This window comes from Schistocerca gregaria, chromosome 2, assembly GCF_023897955.1.
Source record: "Schistocerca gregaria isolate iqSchGreg1 chromosome 2, iqSchGreg1.2, whole genome shotgun sequence".
Taxonomy (NCBI): Eukaryota; Metazoa; Arthropoda; class Insecta; order Orthoptera; family Acrididae; genus Schistocerca; species Schistocerca gregaria.
The window spans coordinates 777,735,103-777,759,324 of NC_064921.1; the positions used below are offsets into that span (position 1 = coordinate 777,735,103).

The 24,222-nt window shown below is 42.4% G+C and overlaps 1 protein-coding gene across 1 annotated transcript in view; it reads right to left on the bottom strand.

The window, feature by feature from the left end:
• The window catches only part of LOC126335975 (sodium channel protein Nach-like), a 212,351-nt gene that overhangs the window by 120,325 nt on the left and 67,804 nt on the right, over positions 1-24,222 (bottom strand). Inside the window, exon 6 of the mRNA XM_049999452.1 lies at positions 14,713-14,887. Within this exon, the coding sequence (XP_049855409.1) occupies positions 14,713-14,887 (175 nt within the window). The remainder of the gene's footprint in view (positions 1-14,712; positions 14,888-24,222) is intronic.

The following is a 24,222-nucleotide window of genomic DNA, read 5'->3' on the forward strand; positions in this document are numbered from 1 at the left end:
GCATTTGCTAGGCTAGGCGCAAATGGAGACGCGTATAGCGGGACGCAGCGCAGCGCGCGTTTTTGTAACATCACAGGTTCAAGTGGGACCGCGCAAATTGCAACGCGACGCGACCGGGACGCGACACGCGCCTGCGCCAGGTCGCGCGGCGTTGTGGTTGAGGCACAGTTTCTCGCGCCGCTCGTCGTGCTTTTGGGTAGTGTTTCGTTTTTCGCCATTTAAACGCCCCAGCTTTCTTCGATAGCACGTTATACTTTTCTGTTTTTTATATCTGCATAGTTTTGTTTTTCTTCTGTCAAGAAAAATGTATACTTTAGTAACTGATGAGCCATTGGCCGCTGGAATTGCAGCATATGCCTCCGCGATGTTTTCAGATCGCAAGAAGGGACAGAGGGTAGTGAATAAGGAAGCAAGGAATATTATAAAATCATTTGATTAATAATTAAGGGAGGAAATTAAAGCAAGGTTATATTTTCGCTGCCTAATAAGCTAGCGTACCTGTACGATCTGCCGGCCGCGGTGGCCGTGCGGTTCTGGCGCTGCAGTCCGGAACCGCCGGGCTGCTACGGTCACAGGTTCGAATCCTGCCTCGGGCATGGGTGTGTGTGATGTCCTTAGGTTAGTTAGGTTAAAGTAGTTCTAAGTTATAGGGGACTTATGACCTAAGATGTTGAGTCCCATAGTGCTCAGAGCCATTTGAACCATTTTTTTTTGTACGATCTGTTACAAAAATTTAGAAAGGGATAATCTTCACAGGTTTGATCCATTTGTTCTTGTGGTAAAAAGCGTCCAAGATCCCAAGTATAGAAGTTTCACTGTGATTACTCTGATATGGATGTAATAATGTAATACGACACACTGTACTACATGCATGTGAACAACATATTTCCATTGCAGACTAGAAACAGTCGAAAAGCAGTCACAAATAACAATGTTTTAATTGGTTCGCCGTGATGAGAAAAAGCATTTCAGTTGTTGCATGGACATTATCAGCATTAATAAACTAATTATACAACAACGGGTTACACAAATGAAGAAAATGGTCGGTATTATTACGAAAGTAGGAATATCCTAAAAGAGTGTTATGATTAGATATATTTAATTTGTTGAAATGTGCTGCTGACAAAGGCAGATCTACTTTCATAACAATGTTTTTCGAACTCAATCTCACAAGGCACGCATGACTCGCTTGTGCATTCCTGTCGCGCGCATTATCCTTCGCTGCTGACAATACACTAACCATTGTGTTGTGCGACAGATCGATTGTTTATTTTTCCAGTAACAACTATTTCATTCGCGATCACGCATCGTCAGTTTGGTAAGCCCTAGGTTAGTAAACAGTATCTGGCATGTGCCCATCATTCCATCTGAAGGAACGCTCGTCACTATTTTAATACTGCTCAGATCAAGATAGGGAATAAAATCCTTTGGTAAGTTTCCATTCCCGTCGCTCTGTGTTAAAAACACGATGAGTTACGGGGATTCCACCAAAATTCCAACAGAATTGCCAATCTGTTTTTGTGTGAGTTGTTAACCTTTTCTCATTCGAAGAAGCATCACCGTTTATGAGTAAAGGCCACATTTCTCTTGGTGACTGGTTTAATTGTACTTCCTTTGTCACAATGTAATTTGTCAAACTCATCTCACAGCAGCTATTGAGACAGAATTCCTAAACGGAGGGCCTCATTAAACAAGTAATTGGCAATCACAGAGCTCAATGGCTTACGAAAAACCTCATAGTATCGGTTTGCAGTAACATAAAAGAAGAAATTTCATGTTTATTTTCATACTAGGAAGCTCTTGTTTCGCCATCTGTAGATAACTCTTAAAAAATTACAGTCACTGGAGTGAAATAAATAAAAAAAAAAGAAGCATAAGTAGTGATATCTGACCATAGATTAGAAAGTTCCGTTTGTTTAATAATTGGCAAAACACTCTCCTCCTTGTGTGCAATCATTCGCCACATTTTCGATGTCTCGAGCGGTTTAGGAGATACTCGGAAAATCTCTCGTGTATTTCATTCTCGCGGGCGTGAGATCGGAAGTGAGCGCGCTACATGGGATCCATTTTCTCGAGACCGGAGGCAGATAGAGATCTCCTCCCAAGTCTAAACAAAAATTCAGCATGTTAGCTAAATTTCATACGCAGCAACATATGGTGTAATACGCACAAAACGCAAAATCATAGCGACCCCTAATTTTTGTTGCAAACTTTTTGAGTTTTGCATAGTGTCTTCCTAAAATGTGTACATCGCAATAAGAATGGTCATTAGCGAGGTGATGGGCACTTCGTCACGAAGCTGACATATAACGCTACAAGTAAGGCAAAAATCATATATTTTCAGTGAATAGTTTCTGTAAAATCGTTTGAGAAAGATCGTGCGAAGTATGGTGTACGCGTCGCAATATGCGCTGCACCCGCGCGACCCGTTGCGTCACGTGCGTGTCGCGCTGTATTGTCGTGTCACGTCACACGTGCTGTACGCTTCTCAATTTGCGCCTAGCCGTACACCACCTCGTCGCATGCAGCGCCTCTCGTGGGTTCTGGCCATATCAGTTGGACCCTAGACGACTGGAAAACCTTGACCTGGTCAGATGAGTCCCGATTTTAGTCGACAACAGCTGATGCAAGGGTTCGAGCGTGGCGCAGACTCTATGAAGCAATGGACAAAATTGTCAGCACGGTACTGTGCAAGCTGGTGGTGGCTCCACCATGACGTAGGGTGTGTTTACACGGGATGGACTGGGTCCTCTTGTCCAACCGATTGACTGGAAATGGTTATGTTCGACTACTTGGAGACCATTTGCAGCCATTCATGCACTTCACGTTGCCAAACAACTATGGAATTTTTCTGGATGTGAATGCACCATCTCATTGGGACATACTTGTTCGCAAATGCTTTGAAGGACATTCTGGACAAAATGATTTGACCCTTACATGAATCCTGTCAAACATTTACGGGACATAATCGAGAGGCCAGTTCGTGCACAAAAAACCTGCACCGGTAACTCTTTCGTAATTATGGACAGCTATAGAAACAGCATGGCTCAAAATTTCTGCAGGGGTCTTCCAACTGCTTGTTGAGTCCATGCCACTTCGAGTTGCTGCTCTGCGCCGGTCAAAAGGAGGTTCGAAAACGATATTAGAAGGTATCCCATGACTTTTCTGACCTCATTGTAAAACAACCGAGGAATTTAAGTGCACAGAAATTCAGTCAAGAAATATTATAAGTAATACTCGAAGGTAATATTATTTTTGGCCGAGCGGTTCTAGGCGCTTAAGTCCGGAACCGCGCTGCTGCTACGGTCGCAGGTTCGAATCCTGCCTCGGGCATGGATGTGTGTGATGTCTTTAGGTTAGTTAGGTTTAAGTAGTTCTAAGTCCAGGGGACCGATAACGTCAGGTGTTAAGTCTCATAGCGCTCAGAGCCATTTGAACCATTTTTGAAATACGCCGGTTTTAATTAATTACGACATGACTTTGTTTTCCAACTAAAACGAGATTAACGATTTGCAAGAATTCGCACTGCGCAAAATCTCTCTTTTTTTTCGGCCTGCGGTAGAAGAACCTGCAGTCAAATAATAGTTAATCAAGATGAATATTCAGAGTATACCAACTATCCAAAAGGAAAAGAAAGCCTTATCCATTACGTCGTGATGGAAGAATATTACAGCTTTTTAATAATAGCTGTAACGCCGCAATTTCACTGTTTCTTTGTAACCAGTCTAAGTAGATACCGCCACTGTTATTGACTCACTGCAAGGTAGCAGATTATTCCGAGTTGTCTTCTTGCATTGAAAGCGTAGCTTGCCGTGGAGCCGGGAGGAGAGCAGATGGTCATCAAACGTGCACAGCTGACCCCGGCTACTGGGCCCAGCGAGCCGTGTACTTGCTTAACGCTGCGTGCAGTACGTTACATACACAATCTGAAGAAGTACTATTAAATATTAATCTATCTTTTTCATACTCAGTTTATCAAACTCTATGGATAATACAACCATACTGTTAAAATTTCAAATCATAATTTCAATACTTTGAGAGATATGAATTTTTACCTAAAACACAATAACCGTGCTGGCATTGTGAATCTGAGTTAGGGACTCTAATGTATTCATCTATAACTACAACTGCCAACATGAGTGACGTAGAAGTAAATATCCTCGAAGCTCCATACTTAAGAATCATATACAACCGTTCGCTCGACGAAAGATCCTTACCTAAAGACTGGAAAGCTGCACGGGCCACACCAATATCCAAGAAAGGTAGTAGGAGTATTCCACTAAATTACAGGCCCATATCGTTAACGTCGATATGCAGCAGGATATTAGAACATATATTGTGTTCGAACGTAATGAATTACCTCGAAGTAAACAGTCTATTAACGCACAGTCAACATGGGTTTAGAAAACATCATTCTTGTGAAACACAAGTAGCTCTTTATTCACATGAAGTGCTGAGTGCTATTGACAAGGGATTTCAGATCGATTCGGTATTTCTGGATTTCCGGAAAGCTTTTCACACTGTACCACACAGGCGGCTCGTAGTGAAATTGCTTGCTTACGGAATATCGTCTCACTTATGTGACTGGATCTCTGATTTCCTGTCAGAGAGGTCACAGTTCATTGTAACTGACGGAAAGTCATCGAGTAAAACAGAAGTGATATCTGGCGTTCCCCAAGGTAATGTTATAGGCCCTTTGCTGTTCCTTATCTATACAAATGATTTGGGAGACTATTTGAGCAGCCGTCTTCGATTGTTTACAGATGAGGTCATCCACATGAGAGCTAAAACGAACACGTTAAACTTCGGTTACACGATAAATCAGTCTAATCTAAAAGCCGTAAATTCAACTAAATACCTAGGTATTACAATTACGAACAATTTAAATTGAAGGAACACACAGAAAATGTTCTGGGGAAGGCTAACCAAAGACTGCGTTTCATTGACAGGACTCTACTAAGGAGTCTGCCTACACTACACTTGTCCAAACCCTTTTGGAATACTGTTGAGCGGTGTGGGACCCTTACCAGGTAGGACTGACTGAGTACATAGAAAAACTTCAAAGAAAGGGAGCACGTTTTGAATTATCGCGAAATGTGGGAGAGAGTATCACAGAAATGATACAGGATTTGGGATGGACATCATTAAAAGAAAGGCGTTTTTCGTTGCGACGGAATCTTATCACGAAATTCCAATCACCAACTTTCTCCTCCGAATGCGAAGATATTTTGTTGACACAGACTTACATATGGAGATACGATCACAAAGATAAAATAAGGGAAATCAGAGCACGTACGGAAAGATATAGATGTTCATTCTCCCCGCGCGCTGTACGAGATTGAAATAATAGAGAATTGTGAAGGTGGTTCGATGAACCCTCTGCCAGGCACCTAAATGTGATTTGCAGAGTATCCATGTAGATGCAGATGTATAGTATCAACTGAAACTATAACGAAGAGGATATGTTTATGTGATACAATTTTCTTTAGTTTCATTATGTAGAAAGACCTTTGGAGATAAGAGGATGTCGTTATCAGGAGAAAGAAAACTGGCGTTCTACGAATCGGAGCGTGGAATGTCAGATACCTTAATCGGACAGGTAGGTTAGAAAGTTCAAAAAGGGAAATGGATAGGTTAAAGTTAGATATAGTGGGAATTAGTGAAGTTCGGTGGCAGGAGGAACAAGACTTTTGGTCAGGCGAATACAGGGTTATAAACACAAAATCAAATAGGGGTAATGCAAGAGTAAGTTTAATAATGAATAGGAAAATTGGAATGCGGGTAAGCTACTACAAACAGCATAGTGAACGCATTATTGTGGCCAAGATAGATACGAAGCCCACACCTACTACAGTAGTACAAGTTTATATGCCAACTAGCTCTGCAGATGACGAAGAAATTGAAGAAATGTATGATCAAATAAAAGAAATTATTCAGATAGTGAAGGGTGACGAAAATTTAATAGTCATGGGTGACTGGAATTCGGTAGTAGGAAAAGGGAGAGAAGGAAACGTAGTAGGTGAATATGGACTGGGGCAAAGAGATGAAAGAGGAAGCCACCTGGTAGAATCTTGCACAGATCACAATTTAATCATAGCTAACACTTAGTTCAAGAAGGTTGTATACATGGAAGAACCCTGGAGATACTAGAAGGTATCAGATAAATTATATAATGGTAAGACAGAGATTTAGGATCCTGGTTTTAAATTGTAAGATATTTCCACGGGCAGATGTATACTCTGACCACAATCTATTGGTTATGACCTGTAGATTAAAACTGAAGAAACTGCAAAAAGGTGGGAATTTAAGGAGATGGGACATGGATAAACTAAAAGAACCAAAGGTTGTACAGAGTTTCAGGGAGAGCATAAGGGAGCAATTGACAGGAATGGGGGAAAGAAATACAGTAGAAGAAGAATGGGTAGCTTTGAGGGATGAAGTAGTGAAGGCAGCAGAGGATCAAGTAGGTAAAAAGACGAGGGCTAGTAGAAATCCTTGGGTAACAGAAGAAATACTGAATTTAATTGGCGAAAGGAGAAAATATAAAAAATGCAGTAAATGAAGCAGGCAAAAAGGAATACAGACGTCTCAAAAATGAGATCGACAGGAAGTGCAAAATGGCTAAGCAGGCATGGCTAGAGGACAAATGTAAGGATGTAGAGGCTTATCTCACTAGGGGTAAGATAGATACTGCCTACAGGAAAATTAAAGAGACCTTTGGAGATAAGAGAACCACTTGTGAGAACATCAAGAGCTCAGATGGAAATCCAGTTCTAAGCAAAGAAGGGAAAGCAAAAAGGTGGAAGGAGTATATAGAGGGTCTATACAAGAGCGATGTACTTGAGGACAATATTCTGGAAATGGAAGAGGATGTAGATGAAGATGAAGTGGGGGATACGATACTGCGTGAAGAGTTTGACAGAGCACTGAAAGACCTGAGACGAAACAAGGCCCCCGGAGTAGACAACATTCCATTGGAACTACTGACGGCCTTGGCAGAGCCAGTCCTGACAAAACTCTACCATCTGGTGAACAAGAATACGCGCACCCTTCAAGAAGAATATAATAATTCCAATCCCAATCTGAAAATATTTGTATGGAGTGTAGCCATGTATGGAAGAGAAACATGGACGTTAAATAGTTTAGACAAGAAGAGAGTAGCAGCTTTCAAAATGTGGTGCTACAGAAGAATGCTGAAGATTAGATGGGTAGATCACATAACTAATGAGGAAGTATTGAATCGGATTGGGGAGAAGAGAAGTTTGTGGCACAACTTGACAAGAAGAAGGGATCGGTTGGTAGGACATGTTCTGAGGCATCAAGGGATCACCAATTTAGTATTTGAGGGTAGCGTGGAAGGTAAAGATCGTAGAGGGAGACCAAGAGATGACTACACTAAGCAGATTCAGAAGGATGTAGGTTGCAGTTGGTACTGGGAGATGAAGAAGCTTGCACGGGTTAGAGTAGCATGGAGAGCTGCATCAAACCAGTCTCAGGACTGAAGACCACAATAACAACAACAACATAGATTTCTAACGTAATTAAAAGTACTTTTGAAAATTGTTATTTCAACTTGTTTTCGATGTGTGAGTCTTTTGGAGGGACAGAAAGTGAGCGAATGGATGACATATGTAAAGGGAGAGTGTGATATTTTATGAAAACTACGTAAATGTATGCATGAGAAGGTTGTTGTGCAATGGGGGAATTTGTGATGTATGTACGAGTGAGTTGATCAGTAATTTATTTTGTGGAAAGGAATCATATTTTGTTTTCATCAAATTTTATTTAGTTTCTCCCGGAATACCGAGATTTCTAGTCTTAAGTACCTGTGGTAATCTGATTGGCTGATACTAGAAATACCGCGAGTATAGAAAGTACGCGAGGTGATCTGATTGACTGCTTAACATACAAGCCAATGGGAATTCAGCATTTTCCAGCTTTGAGCCTCAGCTATGAGTCGAGAGAGTTGCTCTGGGGTCGTCTTCTGGTAAATGCCTATGTTAAACTGTGCTGATCAAATTTGTTCAAAAATTAATAAATTCGCAAGTTTGATCGGTCCTCGTGTCGTTGACGAAAAGCGACTTTAGTACTGAATATTTCGTGAAAGTTTGAGCTTTGTGAGTGGTTTATTTTAGAAAATTTTCGCGTGTGAATTTTTCATGTCGTGCATAAACTCTGCGTGACGTGTTTCGTGCTGATTACGAGACAGTATGGCGAGCACTTTTTCACAAGAGGTCTACAGAACGATTGAATGTGTCAACTCACAAGCAGTCGTGGGTCTGTGACCGTTTAGGACATTAAAAATATCAGCTCGCACTAAATACCTTCTGGCTGCTTTCGGGTGTGAACTTGTAACAGAGACAGTCACTAACGTTGCATAATTGATGTCGGAATATTAAATACGGACTCGATAGCCATTTTCCATGTTTTAGAAACGATAAACCAACTTGAAATTTTAGTCTTTTTTTTCAAACGAGTGATGCAACAATCCCGAACGGTCGATAGTTTAACTATCAGCTACTGCCTAGGGACTGGAGTCACGTGGCCTTTGCGTGGTAGGTATTTAGTCGAATTTTCGTCCACGCTGATTTTGTCGGCTAAACCAGTGCGGTGGTAGCACCGCAGAGTTAACGGGGAGACAACCTGAAACCTATCCAGCTAGGCGAACTGATTGTTTAAAGGATAGTGAGAGACCAACCACCCCATCGTAACAGACATAACATCATGTAAACTTTCAGTCAGCGTAATTGTTCTAGTTCAATTGCAACAGCAGTTACAGTAGAGAAATACACTACTTAGAAAATAGCATATACACGATAAATTATGCGGTTCACTTGTTTAATTTTCAACTACTTGTTGCTGTGGTTTACGAATCTATGCTGCTATGAAAGGGTCCTTGTCCATTGAAATGTTCACAGAAACATTCTCGGACTCGGACTTGTTTTTCCCTTTTTGCGTCATTTGCTCTTCTTGCTCCTCACTAACATCTGCCATATTGTCCGCGAAGTATTCAAGGTGCCTGTTCAAAAAGTGAATTTTCCTCATTAAACATCCTAAAGTTTTAAACTTCCTTAACATTGTAGCTCTAATAAAAACACATTCCTGGTTTTTTTATGTCCTAAGAACTTTGTAACGACTTGCTTCAATAATACCCATGATTCTTTCTCATTTAAGGTCATTGTGGATTCAAAGTTAACATCAAACATCAATTTTCTAATGTCAAGTCCGACAAAGACGCCTTCTTTTAGTTTAGCTTCTGAAAGGTGTGGAAACGTTTGGCAGCGATACTTAAAACATGGTCAATCTTTACACAAAGCCTTTACAACCTGTTTCATTAGGCCTAACTTTATATGTAGTGGTGGTAGGAGTACGTATTTTTTGCATCTACAAGGTTTTTTTTGCGTAGAATGTTCTTCTCATCAGGTTTTAAAGACTCCCTCACAGGCCAGTGCTTTCTGCACCAGTGTTGATCCCTAGCCCTACTCTCCCATTCACACAAGGAACATGGAAATTTGGTAAAGCCACCTGGATGAACAAGGAAAATGCATCTTACTTTTAGATCGCCACATATCATCCAACCATGAGCAGAATAGTCTCTTTTATTTAGCACTATTTCTAGGTTTTCATAGCGTTTCCAACAGGTATATATGCATACATGTTACCATTGTGTTACAAAACAGCCTTTAAACTAGTTTTGGATGAATCAATAAACACCCTCCAATCTTCCTTTTTGTATTCAATACCAAACCCATTCAACAGACTGGGAATGTCTAATTAATACACTAAATCACGTTCTTATTGAAAAACTTGGAAAATTGCTGCTATCTCTCTCTCTCTCTTTCTCTGTGCATATATATGCTGGTTACAACTGCCAATAAGTTCAACCAAATCGTTAAGCTCGGTCTTAGTAAACAACTTGGGCTCTAGACTTTATGTATTACAATGGAATTCATCATCATCTGGTTCATGTAAATCAGATTGTACATCAGAAAATACTTCTATTGGAATATAATTTAAATCATTTGGTGTTTCACGAACCGGCACATCTACACCATGCCCTACTGGTCGGATGGTGGACGGAAGGTTACGGTAGCTTATTACCTTCTTGTTTTTTTCGAATTAGGACCAGTAATATCAACACTGCAAAAGTAGCAATTATCGAAATGATTTTTTTGGCTCCCTCCATATCATAGGAACAGCAAATGTAAAGGCTTTTTTCTCCTTTTTGAACCATTTTCTCAGATCTTCAACACACACATAACATACCTTATGCAACGCCCACCACGTTTAGATCCAAAGTATGATAGATAAACGTTTTTTAAAAAGTCTGTTATGTTTCTTCGATGTTTTTTAATCACAAATATAACAAAAACTGTCAGCAGGGTTTTTACAACCATGATTAGACATTGTACTGAGCACATGTACAGGAAACGGGAAAGTGTGGTTAGGCTGACAGTAAACGAAACACCCTGTTACTACAAAAATAGAATCGACCTTTTTTTGCCAGCAAACGTTTTTCAGCAGTGATACCATCGTCTTCTACATTCATTACACTTCATTTTTAAATTATTTTAACTATATAAAAGCTGTTAAATTCTTTAAAAAATCGCTTAATTTAATAAATTTAACTGTAAAATGTGAAGAAAAGGTGGGTGATATTTTTGTTAAGTATCATCTTTGGATTTCCCACGTTAAAAAACATAAGAATAAGGTATTTTAAGCAAAAAAGTTTTTCGTCGTTGGCCTGTGTAATCTGCTACATTACGAGGGATCAAATTATTAGTCTTAAATGGATAAATAAATACCAAAGGGTCAAAGTCTGTGCTAGTACCTGTCGTGAATTCTGTCTTCTTACAGAATTTGTTTTACATCAGAAACTAATCAACCTCACTACAGTCATCACTCGAAATACGACATCTAAACCAAGGTTCAGAAAAGAATCCTCTGATCTTTTGAGATTCGAACTGGACTTCAACAAAGTGATGGATTGTCTCGATTAGCGTTACCTGTGGGCGGGAGAAAATCATTTGCGAATGGAACAAGATATGTCCACCATCTGCTATGACTGTGAGAAAGATTCTACTTAACTGTCTTTTATTTTCAGATGATTTGGTATTGTTAGCAAACAGTATCGATGGAGCAAGATTTCAGACAGAAGAAGTAGAACGATTACTGGCAAAGATTAGATTGCAAATTTCTTTTGAGAAGACGGAAATAATGCACACCTGATGACACACCCCATATCATAATACATAATGCTCAAAAAATTAAGGTGGTACAAAAGTTTAAATTTCTTCATGATTTTATCACTTGGGATGAAAGAGCATCAAGAGATAGTAGAACATTAAAACTACAACAAGCACAGAGAACTAAGTGGTCAACTTACAAAAAATGATCTCTTTAAATAAATGCTAAACTTCGTCATTAATCCTCTGTCGTTAAACTGGAGGTAACATTAGCAAGTGAAACAGTATTTAAACTAAACACTCAAGCAACAGCTGACAGATTACAGAAAGTTAACAGCAGAATACTCCTAACGATTATCAATTTAAAAAATCGAGTTAATGGTCAGTGGAGACTCTTACCCAATTCGGTGCTTTACCAAGAAAGTGAAGTTATTGTTGATGGGATGCAAAAAAGACGAGTTACATTTTTTTTGCCCACATTTCTCACTCATCTAATACTAGACGCTTGAACAATTTTTTGACTACTTTTGGAAAAGTATGGCAAAAACCAACTAGTTTAAAAAAGTACAAGTGGATATGAATGAACTGAACATTACCAGACATCAAGTTGAACATAGATGAGAGAAGCTGCTTCTGAAGAACAGATACATACAACTGACATTCAAAACATCACAGTGGAAGAAGTATCTGGTATCTGCAGAAAAACAAGCTGCCAGATCACTCCAGATGAAGAGGTTTTGTGAAAGGAAGAAACTGTTGATTGCAAAAATCTAAACTTATTCATTGTAGACTCTATAGTATGATATTTGATTTCAGTGCTCCAATGAGAGTGTAAACTACATAAATAAATTCATTGAAAAACCATTAAAAATCTCTTCTGGTACTTTCGCACTAATGGGATTTTTTGGGAGGTCATTCGCATATGTAAATGAAAGGAGTGGACCAAAATTGAACATTGTGGGTATCAATTTGTGATTTCTCCAGTCACTATAACTTACTCTCTTACCTACATTATTTGAATTATTCAGCAAAACTTTTTGTTAAGCATGGTTGAAACATGTTGTGTGTAAAGCTATGAATGTTAAAAGTTACAGTAAATTTTTCTAAGAGAGTAACCTGATCTATGGCATGGATCGGGAACTGGTGGTATCTTGCAGGCCGGATGTGGCCTGCAATTCGTTTCCATATGGCGCACGGAAGATATATTAGGGCGCTCACATTATACTATGTCTGGGACACATTTTCGGAAATTCGCATTATTCAGTTTGGTTTCTGTATGACACAGTCAATATATGTTAAGTTCGGGTGAGTTAGGTTTTTAAACTTTCTAAAATTTTTATTTAGTGTTACAGAAACTATCCATACCCGTGCGATCAGTCGTCAAAAAGTATTTTTGCACAAGTATTTAAAAAAAAGCTTGTAATAATGTTCATTGTTATTAACACAGTAAGCTTCAAAAACTACAGTGACCTGCCTGTGGCCAAAAATCGCGAAGTTACTGCTGTTTGCTTGCAGACATGCTACCTGTCTCATTGCCTATTTTTTCTGCTCTTCCTTGTATTAAGTTAGTAAATAATTCTTGTTGATGTATTAGAAACTGAAACTGTTGAAACTGAAGGTAATTTGTAGTGAATTAGCTGCAGTCACTTGCATTTACAGACGTTTATTTTTCCCTGATGACGTTGCAAAATACCACTATCTTCAGATGTTTATGTTTATTTACGTGTCGTGAACACTGTTTCTTTACTAACGGCATTGCAGAATTTTACAAAGAAAATTTTCAAGACGAGTATTGTAAAATGTTGTAGGTAAAGAAACAAAGATCACGACACATAAAGAAGTGTAAACACCTGAAGATATGGTGAACATGAAAGTACTCTCAAAAACGTGAGTTTCAGAGCATAATTTGTTGGCGTGGCGTGCGGGAAAGAGGTGCCATTTACATCAATGAGTTACCCTGAATAAATGGTGTCCCAGAGATGTTGCCACAAACTTCGAGATGTTGTAGAGGGTGTCTTGAGAAACAAATAGAGGATAAGAGCCTGTGTCCAGAAAAAATGAAATGAAATGATCGTGTGGCGTTGTTGGCCCGGAGGCCCCATCTGAGGAAGTTCGGACGCCGAGTGCAACTCTTATTTCAGGTGGCGTCACATTAGGCGACTTGCGTGCCAGTGATGATACGATGATGATGATGATAACAGATCCCCAGTCCACGAGCAGAGGAAATCTCGAACTCAGCCGGGAGTCGAACTCGGGCACACTGCATTGTACGCGAACACATTAATACTCAGATAAGCAAACAGGCAGAAACGTCATCCAATGACGCTACAGAACGTCCGAGTTATAGACGCCGGTGTCTGTCATTAGGTTCTAGGCGCTTCAGTCCAGAACCGCACTGCTGCTACGGTGGCAGTTTCGAATCCTGCCTTGGGCATGGATGTGTGTGAAGTCCTTAGGTTAGTTAGGTTTAAGTAGCTCTAAGTCTAGGGGACTGATGACCTCAGATGTTAAGTCCCATAGTGCTTAGAGTCATTTTGTCTGCCATTAAGCCACCCCCTTCGGCAGCAAACGTAACTTCGTATGCTGATGGACCAAATGCGGAATGCCTCTGTGTTGTTTGTTATTCAGTGACCGCAACTGATTGCCACGATCACCAGTGGAGATGATGTAGGCAGCTGCTGGGTAGACAGCTGCTGGGTAGACAGGCATTGTCTCCTTTGAAAGCGACGGTCTCTTGCATCGGTGGATGACGGTTTCGGATATGGGGTTCCCTGCAGTTTATTTTTGTTGCGTGTACTGAGAAACATTTGGGATTTTAGAGGGTTTCAGAAGAAAAACAAACTGCACAGGAAACTCGTGTACGAAACCATCATCCACTGAGGCAACAGAGCATCAAATTCCCAGGACACAAGAGCTTTCTACACAGCAGCTAGCTCCATCTTCTGCACTGGCGATTAGTCGCGTTCGCAAAATAATGAACAACAGTGTGAGACCTTCCGTCCGTCATTGCACAAAATCACGTTCACTGCTGAAGGAGTGGCCCAGTGGCAGGCGCCGGAACCTATAATTTCGACACTGTATAGCATTGTTGAATGACATTTCTGGACACAGGTCCCTGTCCTCGATTCGATACTCAAAGCACCCTCTACAAACCCTCGAAGTTTGTAGGAACATTTATGGGACACCCTGTACATTAATATTACATATGCTATAGTTTCGACTTTATGCACTAGGAACGCTGCTGTTGCATCACGTGACCAGCTACCCTGCGACCTTAAGTAAGTATGTGAATCAGGCCCACAGGTCAGTAGATGTTGCCCATGCCTGAGCTATGCAATGGAACGGCTTGGAAAAATCAGGAAATATAGCAATTAGTGATATTTTATTATTTAAGGCTTTTAATACTTGGTGAGTGAGTGAGAGAAACCCTGCAGCACTGCCATACAACTCTACAGTGTGGAGATCTCGTGCCCCACGGTGCAAGACCCAGTGTGTTGAGCCCAGGATGGGGCAGTGCTTGCCTGACCTGTCTGACGGCGGCCGCGACGCTGATTCCCCTGGAGTCGAGCAGCCCCTGCATCTCAGCCGCCAGCCTGCGCTGATCCGCATCCGGCTCGCCCTCTGGCCGGGGCGCCACCAGCTGCCGCAGCCTCTCCAGGCCCTGCCACAACTCCGCCTCTGTCATGTTGCTCTCCCTGGACCTGCCAAAGGCCACAGCCGTATGCAGCACACTGCACCACCAACGTAATCACAACATGGAGCAACTGGTACAAGCTACTCTCTGTCCGAGTTTTGTGGATATTGCTACAACTTATAACTCGTTTTTTATTATTTTTTAAATTATATCTTACACCCCTAATTCTATGGCTATGGAATGAGTAAGTAAGTGCAATTAACATGAAATAAAATAGACAGATCGTATGGAGATGACAAGCTCCGAGTGTATATTACAATGGTCAACAATATTGCAAAGCAATTACCTTAATTTTTTAAATTTATTTTAGGATTACTGCTCAGATTAAATTCTTGTTGTAGTGAAATGCTTCTTTTTATGTGTAAATAAATTTAAGCCCCAAAACTAAAATACTTAATGTAAACCTACGTAAGAAACGCTGTATTTCTGTATTAATTCCGTGTATTTTCTTTAAATTGTCTTATAATGTAAAATTGTAATTAATTCTTAAATATGAGAGAGTATACAGCTGTTAAAATTAGCGAAAGAGACCAACTGTATTTTTGAATTGGCAAATAATGCAGCAGGCGCAGTGCATTATGCAAATTTTATGCGATCAGCCTCGCGAGAGAGGAGTGCCGCGAAGTCTCTCGAACATTTTTCCACGCAAGAGGCTTTCAGAACGAGAAGTTACTGAGGAAAAATGACAGTCAATTTATCTTCTGCATGTATACAGAGTGTTTGGGGAGGAAATGTCAATATTTTAAACAGTGATAGTATAGGTAATTCTGAAAAAAAGTCATAAGAACATAGGTCGCAAATGCTTCGTTAGGGAGGTATGGGTACTGAAAGGAACTTTAATTCTGCAAAATTTATATGCACAACGTGAACGTATAGCAAAATAACTGGACCGTAACGTGATTTCTTGCAAACAATTCACGGGTACATGCCATGTTTACGCTACCCAACCTAGCATGTATTATGGTCATGTGACGTACGTAGTACAATCACCCGTTGTTTGCGCATAGCTGTGTAGTGTATGGTGTTAACTGTGTTCGTACAAGCGCTGCTAACATGCCACACGTCTACAGTAATGAGGAATACGCAGATGTGGTGTATGTTTATGGCTTCTGCGACGGTAGTGCTACCGTTGCAAGAGAAGAAAACCACAGGCGCTTTCCGACTCGACTGATCGCAGCGTGTTTACCAAAGTGTTTATCGCTTTGCGTGCAACAGGCTCTCTTCCAGGTAGACTGTTTCACTCGAGCATGCACTTCAACAAACTTTGCAAGAACAGGAAAAATTATCGCGAGTGTTGAGTGAAGTCCGGTACCAGCATACGAAGAATGTCCCTGAGTATGAATGTCCCACAGACAAGTGTATGGGAAACATTACATGAGGAAAACCTGTATCCATTTCACATACAGCGTGTCCAAAATCTCCACGTTGGCGACAATGCCCAATGACTTCAGTTCTGTCAGTGGGTAACTGAGAATAGTCATTTGCTGCCATACGTACTATTCACTGACGAAGCCCAGTTTTCACGACATGGAATAAACACACGCAATAATCATCGATGGTCACGGGAAAATACACACGCTTCAGTAGATAGCAATTTCAAAGTTCGTTTTGCCATAAATGTTTGGTGCGACATGATCAGTAACCTTTTGATAGGTCCATTTATTATCAATCATCGATTGAGGGAGGCAGGTACCTGCATTTTTTGGAAAATTCATTTGTGGAACTATTGGAAAACGTTCCTTTAGCCAAGCGAACTGGAATGTACTTTCAACGTGACGGTGCCCCTCCACACGTTAACTTCGGTGTGAGGGACCATCTCAACCGCGCCTACCCTAATCGCTAGATTGGCCGTGGCGGTGCTACTAACTGGCCTCAAAGATCACCTGCCCTCACACCTTTAGATTTCTGTTTTACGGTTGGATGAAATCAGAGGTGCACAAATTGACGGTAAATAAACGAGATGAACTGCTTCATCGCTTCATGAACGCTGCTGGATTGATTAGGAACCAACCACAGGCAACTGAACAAGCAACACAACATGTTATCGCTAGAGCGCAAAAGTGCATTGACGATCATGGTGGTATATTCGAACCTGTTCTGTGAACTGTACAACATCTGTACGAAAAGTGTTAAAGCCATTTGTAAAAGACGTGGTACGTCTTTTTCAACTGAATACATGTAACATTCATGTTTTAATTCATTATGTACTAAATGCAAAGTAAATAAACAAGAGGTAAAAATGTGTAACATAACTGTACTTCTCTGTAACACCAACGTTACGGTCCAGTTGTATTGCGTATATTTTCACGTTGTGCACATCAATTTTGCAGAATTAAGTTCCTTTCAATACCCATACCTCCCTAACGAAGCATTTGCGGACCTATGTTAATATAACATTTTTCGTTCAGAATTACTTACACTATCACTGTGTAAGGTGGCGCAGTGGTTAGACACTGGGCTCGCATTCAAGAGGACGACGGTTCAATCCCGCGTCCGGCCATCCTGATGTAGGTTTTCTGTGATTTCCCTAAATCGCTCCAGGCAAATGCCGGGATGGTTCCTTTGAAAGGGCACGGCCGACTTGCTTCCCCGTCCTTCCCTAATCCGATGAGACCGATGACCTCGCTGCCTGGTCTTCTTCCCCTAAAACAACCAACCACCATCTCTCTCTCTCTCTCTCCCCCCCCCTCTCCCTCACTCTTCCCCTCCCTCCTGCAGCCCGCTCTCTACTGATGTCTCCGCTCTTGTCGATCGCTCTCTTTCTTAGTACTTGAAAGATATTTTCAATGTGTGTGAAGTTTTTATCAACCTAAAAGTATCGTGAATATATGAATAATTGCTATTGTTTACCAATGTTTTATTTCAACTACATTAACCTTGTCTGCCAACATTTCTATGTTTCAGCTAGGAGAACTCAAGACTGCCGGCATATCGTTTTCTTGCCGCTGCCGAACATCATTGATGTTCGAACTTACAGCAGCCACTCGTGCATCCCTGAGATCTGTTAAGCCGATCTATAAACGCAGTTTCCGGGCAGCACTTCTGTGCATAACGCGTTATATATTGGCATACGGCCAACAAACGATGTGCGGGGTCAGTTCACTGCATGGTATCAAAGCAGGTTAGAAAAATTCTTGAATTATTAATTTTCTCTCTCTTAGTGGGAAATTTATCGGTGCCGCGTGATAATTTAAACTTATCTTTTTTTTATCTAGCTGCTTCTTTTAATGCACAGCACTCCAGTTAATTTGCTCTTATCAAAATTTATTTTTCAGTTAGCACTAAAGAGTGCCACACAAAATGGAGAAAACTATCTTTCTTAAAATAATAATTCAGTAGCCTGCTGAACATGGAACGCACACCTTACTGCACAAAAGTCAGAGAGATGTGACGCAAATGCAAACTGCATTCCTGCCTAGTATTAACTCAGTGGTAGCTGCTGATTATTGGGAGTAAGCTCATATTGTTAACAATAAACGACATTAATCGCATGTCGACTCCGTGTAATCAGAATGTCACTTTTAGCTGAATCGTGTGACAGACACTGTAAAAACGGAGTGTTATTGTGATTTAGCATCAGTTTCTTTTACGAGGGTTGCCCTGAAAGTAATGCACCCATTTTTTTTTCTCAGCCGAAAACAATGCTACGAATGTGAAACGTTGCGTATGTATTGTTGGAAGTTTCCTTAGTGAGGCGCCAAGTGTCCGTCACATCTGACAGATAGCGTAGCTGCAGGACAGTTTCAAAATGGCGTCTGTAGGTGATGTACGTTACAAGCAACGTTCATACTTAATTTCTCACTGCAGTGAATGAAACTCTGGAGAATATTCACAAATGTTTGTGCAAAGCCTATGGAGTATTTGCTGTGAACAGAAGCACAGTTATTCGCTGGGCGCGGAGGGTGAGGTGACCAGAAGGCGGTTCGGTGGAGCTCCACGATTTGCAGCGGTCGGGGAGACCGTCCACGGCTGTCACACCTAACATGTTGCAGAGACCTGATGTCATTTGCGAGGACGGACGCGTTAGGACTCGGCAGTTGGCGCTGCTTCTGTCAATCAGGAAAGGAAGTATGGAAGCAATTATCCGCATTCTTGGATATTCAAAGGTGTGTGCAAGATGGGTCCCGCGGTGTTTACGGTGGATCACTAATAGCACTGAAAAAACATTTGTCTTGGTTTGTTGTAACGTTTTGAAGCTGAGGGGGAAGGCCTTCTCGTCCCGGATTATGCATATGATGAAACCTAGGTTCACCACTTTGAGTCCGAAACAAAACGACAATCGACGGAATGGCGTCATTCCCACTCCCACAGAAGTAAAATTTAAAGCAACTGCTTTCGCCGGAAAGGCCTTGATAACCGTGTCCTGGGACTGTGAAGGTGTGATTGTCACTCATGTCATGCCGAGAGGCGGAGCCATTAATTCAGAAGCATGTGTCAACACATTAACAAAACTCAAGAGGCGCCACAGCAACCCAGTAAATGTTTTGCTGCAACACGATAACGCTCGGCCCCACACAAGTCTGAGGACTGCTGAACACATCGCAAAACAGGGTTGGGCAGTGCTACCCCATCCACCCTACGGCCCTGTGCTACCCCATCCACCCTACAGCCCTGAAGTAGCCCCCACTGACTTCCGCTTGATTGGGCCATTAAAGGAGGCCATTCGTGGAAGACAAGGCGATGAGGAGGTGATTCACACAGTGAAGAACTGGCGCCGCCACCAGGACAAGGATTGGTACCGACAGGGCAGAGACGCCCTTGTTTCGCGCTGGAGGAAGGCCATAGAACGGGATGCAGATTACGTGGAAAAATAGAATGTTTAGATAAAACACCATTCTTTCGTGTGTATAATTCTCATTATGTTCAGTGAAGAATTGACGAAGAAAAAGAATGCGATGCATTACTTTCTGCGCAACCCTCGTACAAGCCATGAATTTACACTCCTGGAAATGGAAAAAAGAACACATTGACACCGGTGTGTCAGACCCACCATACTTGCTCAGGACACTGCGAGACGGCTGTACAAGCAATGATCACACGCACGGCACAGCGGATACACCAGGAACCGCGGTGTTGGCCGTCGAATGGCGCTAGCTGCGCAGCATTTGTGCACCGCCGCCGTCAGTGTCAGCCAGTTTGCCGTGGCATACGGAGCTCCATCGCAGTCTTTAACACTGGTAGCATGCCGCGACAGCGTGGACGTGAACCGTATGTGCAGTTGACGAACTTTGAGCGATGGGCGTATAGTGGGCATGCGGGAGGCCGGGTGGACGTACCGCCGAATTGCTCAACACGTGGGGCGTGAGGTCTCCACAGTACATCGATGTTGTCGCCAGTGGTCGGCGGAAGGTGCACGTGCCCGTCGACCTGGGACCGGACCGCAGCGACGCACGGATGCACGCCAAGACCGTAGGATCCTACGCAGTGCCGTAGGGGACCGCACCGCCACTTCCCAGCAAATTAGGGACACTGTTGCTCCTGGGGTATCGGCGAGGACCATTCGCAACCGTCTCCATGAAGCTGGGCTACGGTGCCGCACACCGTTACGCCGTCTTCCGCTCACGCCCCAACATCGTGCAGCCCGCCTCCAGTGGTGTCGCGACAGGCGTGAATGGAGGGACGAATGGAGAAGTGTCGTCTTCAGCGATGAGAGTCGCTTCTGCCTTGGTGCCAATGACGGTCGTATGCGTGTTTGGCGCCGTGCAGGTGAGCGCCACAATCAGGACTGCATACGACCGAGGCACACAGGGCCAACACCCGGCATCATGGTGTGGGGAGCGATCTCCTACACTGGCCGTACACCTCTGGTGATCGTCGAGGGGACACTGAATAGTGCACGGTACATTCAAACCGTCATCGAACCCATCGTTCTACCATTCCTAGAACGGCAAGGGAACTTCCTGTTCCAACAGGACAATGCACGTCCGCATGTATCCCGTGCCACCCAACGTGCTCTAGAAGGTGTAAGTCAACTACCCTGGCCAGCAAGATCTCCAGATCTGTTCCCCATTGAGCATGTTTGGGACTGGATGAAGCGTCGTCCAACGCGGTCTGCACGTCCAGCACGAACGCTGGTCCAACTGAGGCGCCAGGTGGAAATGGCATGGCAAGCCGTTCCACAGGACTACATCCAGCATCTCTACGATCGTCTCCATGGGAGAATAGCAGCCTGCATTGCTGCGAAAGGTGGATATACACTGTACTAGTGCCGACATTGTGCATGCTCTGTTGCCTGTGTCTATGTGCCTGTGGTTCTGTCAGTGTGATCATGTGATGTATCTGACCCCAGGAATGTGTCAATAAAGTTTCCCCTTCCTGGGACAATGAATTCACGATGTTCTTATTTCAATTTCCAGGAGTGTATATCTTGTACGGGAGTAGTTGATACATTGGTAAGTTGCACTCGACTTGTTTCACTACCAACGTAGTGCCAACAGCAAATAGAAGTATTTTAGAATCACCTGTCGTATTGGTTCAAATGGCTCTGAGCACTATGGGACTTAACTTCTGAGGTCATCAGTCACCCTAAAACTTAGAACTACTTAAACCTAACTAACCTAAGGACATCACACACATCCATGCCCGAGGCAGGATCCGAACCTGCGACCGTAGCGGTCGCGCGGTTCCAGACTGTAGCGCCTAGAACCGCTCGGCCACTCCGGCCTACACCTGTCGTATTAAAACGTAAATAGTTTATACAGGGTATTTCAGAAGTGATGGCCAATACTTTGACATATGACAGGAACGATTATTTGAAACAAAATAGGTGAAGTAAACATGGTCTCTAATACGTATACCTTAAGACCTATGAGCATTTTTTTATCTTCCCTAGTGGAAAACAAATCTCTTCTACTGCAAGTTCTCTAGTTTCCATATTTTCGGAAGTGGTAGTAGGGACTAAAATTTCCAGTAAACATGTGCTCTAAAGTGCATATCATAAGAGCTATGAGCACATGTTTCGCTACGAACAAGTTCTCATAATTTTTAAGGTACGCATTTTAGAGCACATCTTTGCTGGACTTTTTTTCTTGTTTTGGTCCACGCTACCACTCCCCAAAATATGGGAAGCAAACAGCCTGCAGCTGAAGAGGTTTGTTTCACAGTATCGAAGATCAAGAATTCGTCGTAGTTCTTAAGGTATGCATTTTAGAGCCCATGTTTACGTCATTTTTTTTGTTTCGAATGATCGTTGCTGTCACATCCCTGAATTTTGACCATCACTTCTGAAACACCCTGTATACAGCCAATCTCATTACTGTGGAGACCGAACTTTTGCTGTCTGTTCTTAACAAAAGGTGGAAGCAGGGATGGTTTCTTTGAAAGGGCAAGGTTGATTTCCTTCCTAGTCCGTCCTGTCCACACCTCTAATGGCCTAGTCGTTAAACCTTAACTTTCCTTTATTCCCATTTACCTAGGATGTGAGTATAATGAGCAGACCGCTGATCAGCAACGACATGACTAGGATAGTGGCTTGCGTTCGTATCCAGTTAGAATTCAATGGCGACGTACATAGAAAAATCAGTAAAAGAATACTAAAAGAAGATCGCTTTATGATCCCTGTTCGTCCGGATTTGCCGCGCCAAATTGTTACTGATGTGCTGTGGTCAACCGAAAATGAATGCACCAAATACTGAGGAAAGGAAAATTTCCACTTTGACTGTTGGATCAGCTGAGCAGCCTTCGGCATCAGTTCATGGCGGTGATTACTGGCAAGGGCCATAAAATATTCATTAGCGTGGCGACGGCGGCTGTGCATAATTTAACGCTATCGAGCTGTAGGGCGTCTGTAGCGGATCCGGACGAGTCTGAACTGGGTCCGGTTTGCGGCAGCTGCGGCTTCCTCCATTATGTACAGCACGCGTCGAGGCGTGGCGGGCCTTGGCCCAGATGACTCAAAGTCTCTTCTGCAAACCAAAGCAAGCACCACCAATAGAGTGAGTTACTCACAAAAAGTAATGTAGACAAGAAGGGCTTTCCAAATTTTTTAGGCACCTTGATGATGTTGTTGTTGTTGTTATGGACTTCAGTGCGAACTCTGACTAGGCTGCTGCCCTCCAAGCTAGTTTCACCAGTGCAAACCTTCTTATCTCTACATAACTTCTGCAGGATGAGTTTGTAATTCTGTCAGCGACAGCAAAGGACTTGGAAGAGCAGTTGAACGGAATGGACAGTGTCTTGAAGGGAGGATATAAGATGAACACCAACAAAAGCAAATCGAGGATAATGGAATGTAGTCGAATTAAATCGGGTGATGCTCAGGGAATTAGATTAGGAAATGAGACACTTAAAGTAGTAAAGGAGTTTTGCTACTTGGGGAGCAAAATAACTTATGATGGTCGAAATAGAGAGGATATAAAATATAGACTGGCAATGGCAAGGAAAGTGTTTCTGAAGAAGAGAAATTTCTTAACATCGGGTGTAGATTTAAATGTCAGGAAGTCGTTTCTGAAAGTATTTGTATGGAATGTAGCCATCCATGTATGGAAGTGAAACGTGGACGGTAAATAGTTTGGACAAGAAGAGAATAGAGGCTTTCGAAATGTGGTGCTACAGAAGAATGCTGAAGATTAGATGGGTAGATCACATAACTAATGATGAGGCACTGAATAGAACAGGGGAGAAGAGGAGTTTGTGGCACAACTTGACTAGAAGAAGGGATCGGTTGGTAGGACATGTTTTGAGGCACCAAGGGATCACCAATTTAATATTGGAGGGTAAAAATCGTAGAGTGAGAATTAGAGATGAATACACTAAGCAGATTCAGAAGGATGTAGGCTGCAGTACGTACTGGGAGATGAAGCAGCTTGCACAGGATAGAGTAGCGTGGAGAGCTGCATCAAACCAGTCTCAAGACTGAAGGTGACAACAACAACAACAACACCGTCTGCAGTTGACATCCATTTCAACTCGCTCACTGTAACCAAGTCTTGTTGTTCCTCTACGACTGCTACACCTCTCTCGTCCCCTCATTATTCAACTAACGATTCCCTGATGTCTCAGTGTGTTCTGCCAACCAATTACTTCTTGCACTCATGTTGCGTCGTATATTTCTTAAACTGCAAAAGCTGTATTGTTCCAATATAGCTGTGATGGTTTCTTATTTAACTTATCAATAATCAGCAGTGGAGCTAATGACGACCAAGGTTATTTCCACAAATTTCTTTTCTCCCCAACTCGACTCAGCACCTCTCCTCTTCATTACCTCTCTGAGCTACCCATATACCGCCCCCCACCGTAATGCATCAACATTCGAAAAATCTGTGCGCATTGGGTTCCCCACCAACTGACTGCCAAACAGCGCAATGCTCGAATGGCACTGTCTGCAACGTTATCATGAGGAGG